Raw genomic sequence first — 13,061 nt, 5'->3', positions numbered from 1 at the left:
TTCATTTATCTTGTGACTTTACGTCAACTCATATGACTTCCGGGAGGGCAGATCCAAAATTCATAGGGACTTTAAAATTTATGTTTTGATAAATAAGATTGTTTCAAGTCATTCAGCACTATGTTTTTCAGTGCTGAAGATGACGAACAAGATTTTATGGCACCTGGATCAAGGTTAGGGTATTCTAAATCATATGAACCTTTAGAAAAGTTAAATAAACGCGCACTTTGTCTTAATCTTATACTCCGTCCCTAATAGTACTGTTCTACGGATGCAAGTCGTTCCGGCCCCAAACCTGTCCGGCCCAAAGTCGTTCCGGTCCCATTCTTTATTGTATACATATGTATCATTTGGAAACAAGACGATGTTGAATTACCATGAAAGAACTGAATACAACAACAGAAAAACTTACACCAAGGAAAACTTAAAGCCTTTGAATATGAACCCATACTTCCGCATAAATTTCAATATATTTTACCAGCATTGGAAACTCCATGATTAATAAACAAGGCAAACACACGAATTGCACGGCAACATTCACAAGTTCATTTTCTCTCTATACCTTACATGTACTTGTAGTCTATTTAATTATTTTTTACAACTTTTTACCCTTTAGGAAAATTGAAATTTTCCTATACATTCTATACAAATTATCTCCCTTGAAAAAAGTACAGGGAAATTTAAAATTGTCTTATTTATACCTAAGTTGTGGTTAATTGATAAAATAATGATAGATAAAGCCATTTTTTAAGTTTTGAGAATAAAAGACAAAGAATTATTTCCTAAAACAATGAAAAGTCAAATGCTCAGTGGTATAACCGCGAGCCCCTTAAATTCCATCACTTGAATCTTATATCACGTCTTCTACTGAATATTGACAATTTAAAGAAATAAAATTAAAATACCTCAATGTTAAATGAATCTTCTGTGGCTTCCTCTGCTAATTCAGGTTCAGCATCTTTGCAGGCTTGGCATATAAAATTGCGTTCTCCCCAGTTGCGGTACTCTGCTAGTGTAGTACCTGTGCCACATTTTCGATGTTGCCATCTGGAACAAGAGTCACACGACAAGGCATGCTGTCTTGGTCTTACTTCTGTCGTACAAACTACACAAGGATACATCATGAATAACGTTTTTTTCAAATAATGAAGAACTAAAATTCGGTTGTTATTTATATAGACCTGACATGTGAGTTGTTTTTTTTTTTCTTAGCTTGGGCATATGCTTTTATAAAAACTAATTGTAAAAACAAGTGAAATTTACCATCAAAGACATAATCCAATCAAAATGTATCATCAAAAACTATTACCGTCAATCAATTAAATCATCAAAAATTATTACCGCCAATCAATTAAATCATCAAAAATTATTACCGCCAATCAATTTTTGATAAATTGTTTAATCATCAATTTATTAATTAAATCATTTATAATTAGCAGTGCATAAGTAACTAATTAATCACTACATCTGATGACTCTCTTAATCTTTATTAATGCTCTTAATTATGAAATAATGTGATAAAACATTACAAAAACAATGTCTATGGTTCTTGACGGAAACATTATGAATACACATTTGTTGACTAATCTTTATAAAAAATATGAGACTTCGGTAAAATCTCAAATAATTTATCTAAATTCATTGATGAATTGGTAAAATTAAATATTTTTATTTTGGGGACGGAACGACTTTTAAAATGAGGGCGGAACGACTTGGGGACGGAACGACTGAAAAAACCTGTTCTACACCTTTTCTGTATTTTCAACAGTACAGTATATTTGCCTAAAGTAGTGTTTGCAGTGGTTCTGGAAAATACTATTCCTTTAAATTAGTGATGATTTTTTGAAATTTGGTAGCAGTTACCCTGATCATTAGTTACAATGTACATTACCCAAATTACAAATCAAATGTACCTCATCATGAGGCTTATGGTACAATGTATGCAGTAAATGAAATACATGTCCAAGTTCAAACAGTTTGTGCCAGACCTGATGATAGTCAAGGAAATAAAAAAGTTCAACAGATGGATGGTATCCGACTTCATTATAATATTCTTATCTGAAAAATCATTAAGTAATGAGAAAAATAAATCAAAAATTGAAATACAAATTGTGGTACCAAGACAAACAACAGGAAAAACTACATTGCAAATAAGTGCCATTTTCAAACTTACGAAAGTGCCTTTTCCTCCACTGAAGCCTTGTCCTTTACAATTTCTAGCTGGAGCACTGTCATGTGTATTTAGGAATTTTTTTTAAAATGTAATTGCAAATTAGTTTTTGGACAGGTTTAAAAATGTGAAAAGGGTAAATAAAACAAGATTTGTAAATGTGTGTGATTAAAAAGTGTTTAACTATTGATCCACAGATCATATCCATTCATGTACCTGTTAACCCTCCACATTAGGGGGAGAATGCCACAAAATCAATGAAATATGTTGAATCTCCCACATGAAAATGTAAGATTTGTGGTAGTTTTTTCGGTTAAAATTATTTTTCAGTGAAAAATACCGTACAAAATTATTGAATTTTTACATTAAAAAAATGATTTTTCAAAAGATCTCCCTCATGAGACAGTGTCAACAGGGAGAGTCTCCCACATGGACTGTCCAAAGGTTAACAGGTATGCAAATTATATCTGAAATCAATATAAAAGATTAACATTCAGTTATAACATTTAAGAACAAAAAACAGTTCTAAATTGCATGTATATGGGAAATGCAAATTTATGATTACAGTTTTATTTTACATCATATACATGTAATCTTTGAAATAGACTGTTATATGCTACTATTTTCACAATAATTGAAAACCTCCAGTGCTAATAGCTCTTTGATTATATTTCTGTTGTGACATCAAAATGAGTTGATAATAAAAAACCGTCTTCCACTTCCACAATCCTGAGCTCATTAGTGGTGTTATATAGAATTCATGTGCCAGAAATTTCTCTTTCAGGCTTCTTGCAATGGTTTTCCATGGTCCATAGTATATATCACATCCTTAATTTTCATTTCACTATTGGTGGATAAATTGTGAACTTATATGGCAATACCATTACTACTTTTGACTGAAGTAATAGTCAAAAGATAATATTTATGGTACACTGTACTTTTATTTTTGTAATTCTTAGGGCATTGCTATGATGTTGACTGGATGTTGAAAGCAGATGAAACTTTTTCAGATTTTTCATATATAGTTACCAATTTCTATAATTAATAGAGTTCCCTTCTCAAGCATATAAGTGTAAATTCTGGCTTACCCTATGATACCATACTTTAAAAACTTAAAAAATAGAAAATTACTTAGTTATTTTTATGCATGTACACAATGTACAGTTTACATTTACTTGAATATCAGTAGTTTAATATATACCATGCAAAGGACTGAAGAGATCATATGATAATTAGAGCACAAAAATATGTTTGTTTTTCCTCAGTACTCATTAATTTGAGGTGTCAAAAGATGAAATGCTTATAATTGCACAGTTAGTGATATAACACTATTACAGAAATAAGGATGAATCATAACTATCTTCATCTGTGTTAAAAAACAAAACAGTTGTGCTCTGTTTTCACCATTAACTCATAATCACACAAGTGCAAACTCTTAAAACATTTTAAGCTTCTAATTATGCTATTTTCATCTTGTGACTGATAGCATTTTTGCTTTTTAGTTCCAGGTTAGCCAACCTTTTTGGTATTGATAAAGCAAGTTCTCAGGGTGGCAATGAATCATTAACATACACAGCACCAAAGCAACCAAAACCAAAAGGTATCTCAGGAAATAAATTTATCAGGACACAATGGCTAACCAAATTTTGTTTGAATCTTACTTTTTACAGATAACAGATAAGTTTCATAAGGTCAATACAAAATATAACCTTTTTAAACATGTACGTGTAGTCTACCGGTATATAATTTTTTATTATAAATTTTGATTAATAAATCATTTTTTTAATGTTGATCACTTATATTACCCAGTAAATGTACCTTGTAAAGTAATTGAAATTTGGATTTACAAAGTTGATGTACTAATGGAATAGAAATTTTTACATTTAGTTGGAAATTTTAATTTGCCGTTAAAGTTTCAACCCAACAAAGAAAACCACAAAAATTGTTTCCTCAAGAATAATAGTTCTTCCACAATTTAATATAGATAGCAGTGATTTAATGAAAGTTCCTGTGTAAAAGCTTGCGATAATTCACACTGTGAAATAAATTATACTCTCGAACTTTCTCCCGTCAAAATGTTACAACACAAATATCAATCCACCAATCAGAGAATTGAATATTTATCTTGAAAATAGTAAAAAATTAAGAAGAAAATCTATTTAATTATCAATTGGTTATTGTAAATTACCAAAATATTATCACTTGTGCCTAGGAGGCATAAAGATTTAACTCATGAATAGAGCTTTCTGCACACTGATTAAATCTAGGCATTCTTTGGCATTCTTGATCATATTTTTGTTATTCACTCTTTTCAATTAATTTCCCTATTAGTACAAAACTGAAGCCAATCTCACTTAAACTTCCTTTTAATTACAATTTCTCTATTCATGATTTACACATTATACCTTATACTTGCTATAGGTATGGCAAAATAAGTTCATTAATCATTATTCTAAACAGTCATGATAATTTCAGAGCCAGCAACCCAGTCTGAAGGTGCTCCTAGTGTTCTGTTTGCCACAGCTGTAAATGCCTACAAATAGTAAGTTGTTAGTGTTGTGTAATACATGTACGATGCTATAAACAGACAGACTCAGGGCCTGTCTGGCTTCTAAAATTCTGTCGGCAGAAAAATCGCCAGCTGCCATTTTTTGTCGCCAACTTCCAGAAATTAGAGCCCAAGGGTGCCAAAATATGATAGTATTAAGTCTACTGATGAATCTTCTTGGTGAATTCATCAAAAGAACTTCTCAATTCATGACGTACATGGATGCACCAAGATTCACTCTTGATGCATGTATAATGCAGGTTTTTAGCTCTAGTCTGTCACTTTCATATGCATGAAATAATAAAGTATCACTCCAGAAACAGGTATTTTATTTCTATCAAGGACTTTATATAACTATTCTCATATAGTCCCTGATTTTATAACATGTTCACCATTGTCCTTTATGGTCTAATTTACCTTACAATATAATTTTTTTTTAATTATTTTTAACAAACTTGATTCTTTTTTTTTCAAGTGATAAAATTTCTAGCAAACTACATTTTGTACCATGGACCATTAATTGTGTCCCAGTGTAATTATTTTGATATCTGAGTAGTATTTCCTTAATTAGATTTTGGGAATCCCCATTCTATTTGTTTACCGATTTTCCTGCCAAAAAGTCACATGGCAAAAGTGTAAACAAATGTCATCCATTTTCCTTTATCAATTCTTTCATTTCGAAGTGTTTAGACACTTCCTGATGGGATAATCATTGTTAATTGGATTTAATTTATTCTGTTATTAGGTAAGTGTGTTTCTGAATGTCTCACAGGGCTGTGAAGCTTGTATGTAGCCACATGCACATGGCCATAATTGTATTTCCCTTTGACCAGATGATGAGAGTTTTGATTGGCTCAATAATATATTTACATTTGATTGACACCTCCCATGAGGATATTGCCAGTCACGATCGCCTGGTCTAATTACCTTTAATTGCTTTCAGTTGTAAATTGGTCATAGTCAATTAACTCTGACCAGGTGTCAACACAATTGTTTAATTAGAATATCTGTTGCTGATAAACTTAATGTCAGTTTTAATATACAAAACCTAGGTGCCAAGAAAATCGCCAACTGGTTATTTTTGTCGCCAGATAAAATAAAAAATCGCAAATTGCGACATTGGCGAAGCCCAGCGCGACCCATGAGACTAGACTAATTTTGGCTAATTGGAAAATTGTTGCTTTGATAGGGACAGAGATTTGTTGTAGTTCTTTCAAGTTGGTTTGAAGTTTTTTTAACATACCTTAGAACAGTCTATTTAAAAGCATAAAACATTCATGTACAAATATATCTATTTATTGCATTTTCAAAGTATTAAAAAATAAAATGATTTTGTTAAAAAGACTACTGGAATGTATAAGTACATGTAATTGAGTCTTTTTTTTTGTGCTAGTAGCAGTAACTGTTGTATTTTATTTCTATTTAATTTCAGTGTTGATGGAAAATATGCATCTCAGGGTAAATTAGGAGCAGCCATCTTGGCAAAACATGGTTCCATGGATGTAAGATATATTGAAGATATATTAAGCAAATTTTAATTTCATGTTAATTAGCTTGGGGCCTAATCTAGAAATTGAGGATGAGGAGAAGTTTTAATAAATTGTGTTTGAAAAATAACAAAATGAACAATTTTGTCTTTGTAATCTGTTACAAAAACTTCTCCCAGTCATTGACAAATAAGAGAAGTCAGCATAAACAAGGATTAGATTTTGCTCATTTCTCCCTCTAGATAATGCCCTGAATCAGCTGTCCAAATCTATGCTGTTTTACTTGAAAGTAGTTGACAACTTTGATGAAGTTAAGTCGCATTAAGTGTCCAAACTAGCCTTACATTGAGGGCACATTACCTCCCTTTCATTTTGATGTGCTCACAGACCTTTCAGGAGAACATAAAATAATTTCTGTCATAACTGTTTTTCTTATCTACAAACTTTAGTATTTAGTTCTACCACAAGTAGTATTAACGGTAATTAGGTTTTGTCAAAAATCATACACTTATTCAAGTTTGTGCATTTTTATTCAAATTTTCTAGCTGTTTCCCTGTTAAATCAGACTCATGAAAATCAATCATTTACACATTATACCTTATACTTACTATATACAATTACCATATACTAATTACATTTATCAATGGTCAACATGAATTTTTTTTATAATTTCACAGTGTTTAATAACTGTAAATGGTGATTTCTTCACAAAAAGGGATAGAGTACTACTTAAACTTCCATAGAAAAGCTGAGATCTGCAAAAAAAATAATGTGATTTAAATTGAAGTATAGGAGTAAAAAATGTAGTAGCTTGCTTTCCATTAGACAAATTTGTAAGTTCTAACGTCTGTTTCAAGTGTTTACATACATGTATGTTTTGCTTTGCATTTTCAGTATAGAGTGTTGCTGTATGTTTCCAAACAACAACAGGTGACCAATGCTAAAATCACTCCAGCATTTACTTTCACAGTAAGTATAAACTGTGTGCTGTTGCTCCAGGGATTATCTCCCTTACTACCTGTTTGACCTTCACTTTTAATTATGAGGTACCAGTCATGTATTGCTTGTTCCTGAGCAGACATATGTCAAAATTAAAGGCTAATAAATATAATGTGTGTTCTTTTTGCCTTTTTTCTTGTTCTTGATTTTTTTGCAAATGATTATCATTTTCATCCAAAGTACAGGGTACATATCGAGCTATAACACTCAACTTGTTTTGGAGGAAAAACAGTATTTCCATTCAAAATAATGCTTAAAAAAGTGAAAGTATAAGCTGGGTGTTATTGTTCCAGGGATTATCTCCTTTAATAACTGTTTGAACTTTACTTTAAATTATGAGGTATCAGTCTTGTATTGCATGTTCCTCAGTGGGTGCATGTCAAAACAAAAAAAATTTAATGTTCTTTTTGCCATTTTTTGTTTCTAATTTTTTTTGCAAATGGTAATGGAATTTTTACATTTAAAAATTGCTTTTATGTAAAAATCTCCCGCATGAGACTTTGTCATTGGGGAAGAATTTCAGGCTTGAACTGTTCCATAAGTTAGCAGGTATGTCAATGTTATGCTATATATATTTTCAGATACAACCAAATAACTATGCTGTGATGTACGATGACAGTAGACAAACTTGGTCTCTAAACTTTGATTCTGAACAAAATGTTCAACAGTTTGCTAAGAATGTAAGTCATCAGTATTTTGACTGGGTATAGAGAATAAAGTGTTACTCTCTTTTGATAAAACTTTTGTGCTCTTTTGATGTGAGTTCAGACAACTCTATGAAGTTAAAAACTTTCCTTCTGATTTATAGATGTTAATGAAAAAAGATGTATGCAATATTTATAAATTCAGTGAGATTCTTTTATATGCCAGTACTTACCACATTCGGTATATGGAAGATCTAAAAATGTAAAAAAATGACCACTCTTGTTAGCTGTTGCTAGCTGCTCACTATCAGATAAAATATCCTAAATAAGATTTTTTATATCCTTACTCACAGTTACAAATCAGATAGCTGGTAATCAAATATGGGACAGAGAGCAAATTAATACATCTTATCAGTCTGTTTTAACATAATCAAAGATATAGTTCATTGGTGAAAGAGTAATCAAGGGAACCAAGGTTATAGCGGTAATCAAAAGAATGTAATCCAGGACAAAGACCAGACATGAAAAACAGACATACACAACAAATAACATAAAGTAACTAAAATAAAACATACAAAGTAACAAAAGTGAATGAGCAACTCAGACTCCACTAAAAACTGGGAGCATGGACCAGATGCACCGATAGGGTAAGTGTCCTCTGCTTTTCTAGAAACACCCGCCTGAGTTGTTCATAAAAAATAAGGTCCGGGGTAGACGAAAGAGGAAAGAAAACAATGACATGTTGAACAGTTCAGTTTTCATGGCACAGATGGATACACCGTAACGATCCATGAGTTCATGTTGAAGATCATAAAATTTCTGTAGTGATGATTTCAATCTTGTAGCAACATTACCCTGTTCCAGAAGCCTACTTGTTAGAATTCTAGCATGATACAAAAAGTCTGTGTAGTTTTGGCAAACTCTGGCATAACGTATGAGTTGTGATATGAACACTCCATACGCAGGTGCAGAAGGGATGTTGCTACAGATGAAAGGAAAGTTGACAATTCTGATTGAAAAGTCACCATGTTTGCCGTTAAATTTGGTCAGTAGTTTTCCTTTACCATTGATCTCTAAGTGTAGGTCAAGATATGAGGCTGACTTCATTGTGTCTGTAGTATCCTTTATCTCAAGTTCTTTGAGGTAGATGCGATGTATCAAACCCTTAAAAAATTAGGATTGTTTAAAGATAGTACATCATCTATATAGCAGAAACTGAGATTAAAGGATCTAGCTAAACGATATTCTTTCGTTCTGATCAGATCAGCTATGAAGTCAGCCTCGTAAGAGTGAAGGAATAGGTCAGCAAATAGAGGAGCACAATTTGTTCCCATTGGAATGCCGACCATTTGTTGATAAAAGCATCCACCACACTGGACAAATATGTTGTCGATTAGAAATTCCAGCATTTTGTGAACATCTTCTTATGTATTTTTTGAAGATGATTTGGAATTAATTCTTACAAAGTATGAGGAATCTTTACCAAGAACTATATACTTGTATCAAGGTGTACCATCTTTTTTGGAAAACAACGATGTATAATGTTTTTAAGTCGGGATTTTAACTGGGTATGGGGAAAAGAAGTATACAGTGTTGAAAAATCATATGCTTTAATGCTATTTTATTCTGATAGTTGTCTTGAACTGATTGTCTTCAAAAGATTTTTCAGTATCCACATTGAATTAATACCATTATGGGAGTAACATGTGTTGTGGTAGGACTGCAGACCTACTAAAATTCTGGAATTGTATTATAAAAGCATTTCAATGTAGATATAATGTAGAATGGGATTTCAAAATAACTTTTGAAAAATGTGTTTTTCTTCATTTCTGTTGAAAGAAAGAGGGGGCATAAGAAGAAGAGTAGCCTGTACACCCTTCAGTTGTCTGTGACACTGACGTTGGTCCTTCTCTTAAAATATTTGGTGTCAATTTATTGAGCTTTCTTTGAATGTTAGATTATATGTTAAACTAAGTCGTATGATTAAGTATGTAAAGAATGTTTCCAATTTCCAAACTGGAGTAGTTTATAAATAATATAAACTGGCCCAAACCAGGTTATTTATTGAGTATAACCAGTTCAAAAATTAATTAGAAACACTCCTTATAATTTAATTTCTAACTGGTGTTAGTCCAAATAATAAAATAAGTGATTCGTAATCAAAATGTTACTTTGTTTGGGATTTTTGAATCCCAGAGTGTTGACCAATTGCTGTTAATGATGTCATAGTACCAAGCCAGGTTATACAAAACAACCTGATTAGCTTAAAGTGAACCAACCAATCAGAAAGCATGTGACAAATCGAATTAATTTATAAATGTATGCTCTGATAAATGTATATGTTTGTAGATTGGACTAGCTAGAGCTTTGAGTGGAGGATCAAGTTTAGATAATGTAATATCCCAGGATATGAGTGTTGGAGAAGGAGCAGCTGTTGAGACTGGTTCCTCTGTGGAAGTAAAATACACAGGATGGCTGCTTACTAACAACACAATTGGCCAGGTAAAGCAATCAAAGGGTGTAATACAAATTACAGTGGCCTGACCTATTCAATACTGTAGCATAATGAGTTAAAACATAAAAAAAAAACTTGTTGAAGGTGCTTTTAAACCTGAAAAAAAGGAAATTAATCTCCTTATCAATACTGTAAACAAAAAAACTCAAATTTCATTCAAGTAAACTTTGTTAATTGGAATTGAGTTATTTTTGTAATTTAAATTGTCCTCACAAGAAAGTTGGCTGCTCTGCATATTTAAAAAGTTGTTTACATTGTCTTTTAATGCTAGGGACTATCCCTATCACAATTTTAGGTTGAAACTAGTATATAGTTTAACTTTATAGAATATTTACTTAGTTCTAAATGCTAATTGACTATCCTTTACAAAGAATTAGTTATAAACTGCCATATAGTGTAGTTTATTTTTAATATTACACATTGTACATTTTAAAGTGTATTTGTAGGAATTTGATAGTAATGAGAAGTCTGAAAAGATGTTTCGATTCCAGATTGGTAAAGGCAAGGTCATCAAGGTAAGTTGTTAACATTCATCTTATACTATAGCATTGTGATGGGCAAACTTGAAAGTATCACTCATACTATAACATTGTCTTGGGCAAACCTTAAAGAATCACTCATACTCTAGCATGTATTGGGCAAACCTGAAAGAATATTTCATACTATAGCATTGTGATGGGCGAACTTGGAAAAATTGCTCATACTATAGCATTGTATTGGGCAAACTTGAATGAATCGCTCATACTATAGCATTGTATTGGGAAAACATGAAAGAATCGCTCATACTATAGCATTGTGATGGGCAAACTTGAACGAATCATCACACTAGAGCATTGTAATGGGCAAAATTGAACGAATTGCTCATACTATAGCATTGTGAATGGGCAAACTTGAAAAAATCACTCATACTATAGCATTGTATTGGGCAAACTTATTCATTAGTTGCAAAATAGATATTCAGTGCAAAGACAAATTAACAAAACTATTCTTCTGCCTGTCAAGTTACGGTAAATAAAGTAGCATTATACTATGCATGTAGTATAGAAAATATGTATGATATTTCTATATTAAGGCATTCCATTACTACTTTAGAAAAAAAATATCCTGATCATCAAGCTACATACATAAATATTTGACTTAAATACATTATAAAATTTTACCACATTAATGAGATGTATCTGTTCATTAGTAATGTTTAGTCATTCACTGTTTACCTTGGTTCCCTTGATTACTCTTACCTTGTGAACTTAATGCCAACTCTAATTAAAGATGTATATGTGGTTGTCAAGGTAACAGTAATTAATTAAGATAAAGAGGTAATGCTGCACCACACTACTAACAGCCCCTGGTAGTGTGAGAATTGTCACATATTTAGGTTGCAGCTAGACTTTGCTGATGGTGTCCTCAGCTAGCAGAAATATAGAAAGTACAAGTACAACAGCTTATGACACTGTCAGATTTGAGTGATGGAATGCTCTTAATGGTTCTTCAGTCGACTTACCAAATTTTTGTATTAGAAATTGTTTATTTTTGTTGTTTTAGGGTTGGGATACTGGAGTTGTTGGAATGAAAAAAAGTATGAAGAGACAACTTATAGTACCTCCATCTCATGGGTATGGTAGTAAAGGTGCTGGCAGTAAAATACCACCTAATTCTACACTCATATTTGAAATTACCATTATGAGGGTATGTTATTACTGTTAATCGAATTAAATATTACAAGAATTAACATGTTAAGATTTTGGAGCAAAACCTTTTTTTTTTTTTTTTGGTTGAAAGTAGGTCTGAACAGTTTGCATGATTCAAGTATACCTGTCATTTGCAGTTCTCACAAAATTAAATTGTAACCATAGAAATAGGATCGCTATTATCTCTGAGGACAATAAATCACTACATCTGATGTACAACACGATTGTGGTTGAATGTTAAAGAATTGCTTAAAATAATGAATATATGTATTTTAGGACAAAAAGGAGATGATGACTTAACATGATAATTAAAACTTGAGTTATAGGTTAGTTTCAGAAGATAACACTAATAAAATATTTAGAAACCTCTGTGTATCACCAAATTAAACTCAAATTTGAAGACCATCTTTTAACATGTAATATCTTTAGGCAGATTATAGATATTTTTATGTATTTTAGATTAAAGGTGCTAAAGGGGCATCACCGAGCCCATCACCTGCTCCAGAGTCTGTACCAGATTCAACCCCTAGTCCTGTCCCAGATCATGATGAACATACTGTGAAAGAGAGGTCTAAGTCCATCAGTGAACAAATGTCAACAGGAACACAGGTAGATTAAAACAAAATTAAATAATGCTCTAACACTTTATACATTTTAAGCTATAAGTTAAAACCATGTTTTTTTTCTCATGAAGTGCTAAAATTGGAGATCAGATCCATTTTTTGATTACTGAGTCAAGCCTTCGTTTTACTATATGAGTGCAAGACGAAAAAATACAAGTACATGTATAGATTGCTTCAAAAAACAATGTTTATGTTGAAGGGATTTGAAACCTACATACGTTCATGTAAAGATTATGCTAGCCGTGGTGTATCTAAGTAGTTCCACGGGTTTGATTGACAAATTCCCTTCCCTTTATTGGAAAAGTTTTTTGTGCAAAATTTGTACTAAAAGGACCAAATGTTAGCTCACAATTGAAACTCCCCTTTAAGAACTTACTGGATCATAAC

The 13,061-nt window shown here is 31.9% G+C and overlaps 1 protein-coding gene across 5 annotated transcripts in view; it reads left to right on the top strand.

The window, feature by feature from the left end:
- The first annotated feature begins 14 nt into the window (after window positions 1-14).
- LOC148611609 (FK506-binding protein 15-like) overlaps window positions 15-13,061 on the top strand; it is a 38,698-nt gene continuing 25,651 nt past the window's right edge. For 2 of the 5 annotated variants that reach the window (XM_088592319.1, XM_088592317.1), the window contains exons 1-10: window positions 15-173; window positions 3,673-3,770; window positions 4,646-4,712; window positions 6,151-6,220; window positions 7,100-7,174; window positions 7,786-7,884; window positions 10,198-10,350; window positions 10,810-10,878; window positions 11,906-12,049; window positions 12,511-12,660. In XM_088592319.1, coding sequence (XP_088448445.1) covers window positions 121-173; window positions 3,673-3,770; window positions 4,646-4,712; window positions 6,151-6,220; window positions 7,100-7,174; window positions 7,786-7,884; window positions 10,198-10,350; window positions 10,810-10,878; window positions 11,906-12,049; window positions 12,511-12,660 — 978 coding nt within the window. In that variant the 5' untranslated portion in view covers window positions 15-120. Of the gene's footprint in view, window positions 174-2,563; window positions 2,623-3,672; window positions 3,771-4,645; window positions 4,713-6,150; window positions 6,221-7,099; window positions 7,175-7,785; window positions 7,885-10,197; window positions 10,351-10,809; window positions 10,879-11,905; window positions 12,050-12,510; window positions 12,661-13,061 lie in introns of those variants that run through there. The other 3 variants (XM_088592320.1, XM_088592318.1, XM_088592322.1) reach the window with 3 other exon arrangements.

This window comes from Perna viridis, chromosome 7, assembly GCF_037379345.1.
Source record: "Perna viridis isolate PV_CMFRI_1.1 ecotype Kerala chromosome 7, ASM3737934v1, whole genome shotgun sequence".
Lineage (NCBI taxonomy): Eukaryota > Metazoa > Mollusca > Bivalvia > Mytilida > Mytilidae > Perna > Perna viridis.
This window is presented reverse-complemented; position numbering and strand designations above follow the sequence as displayed.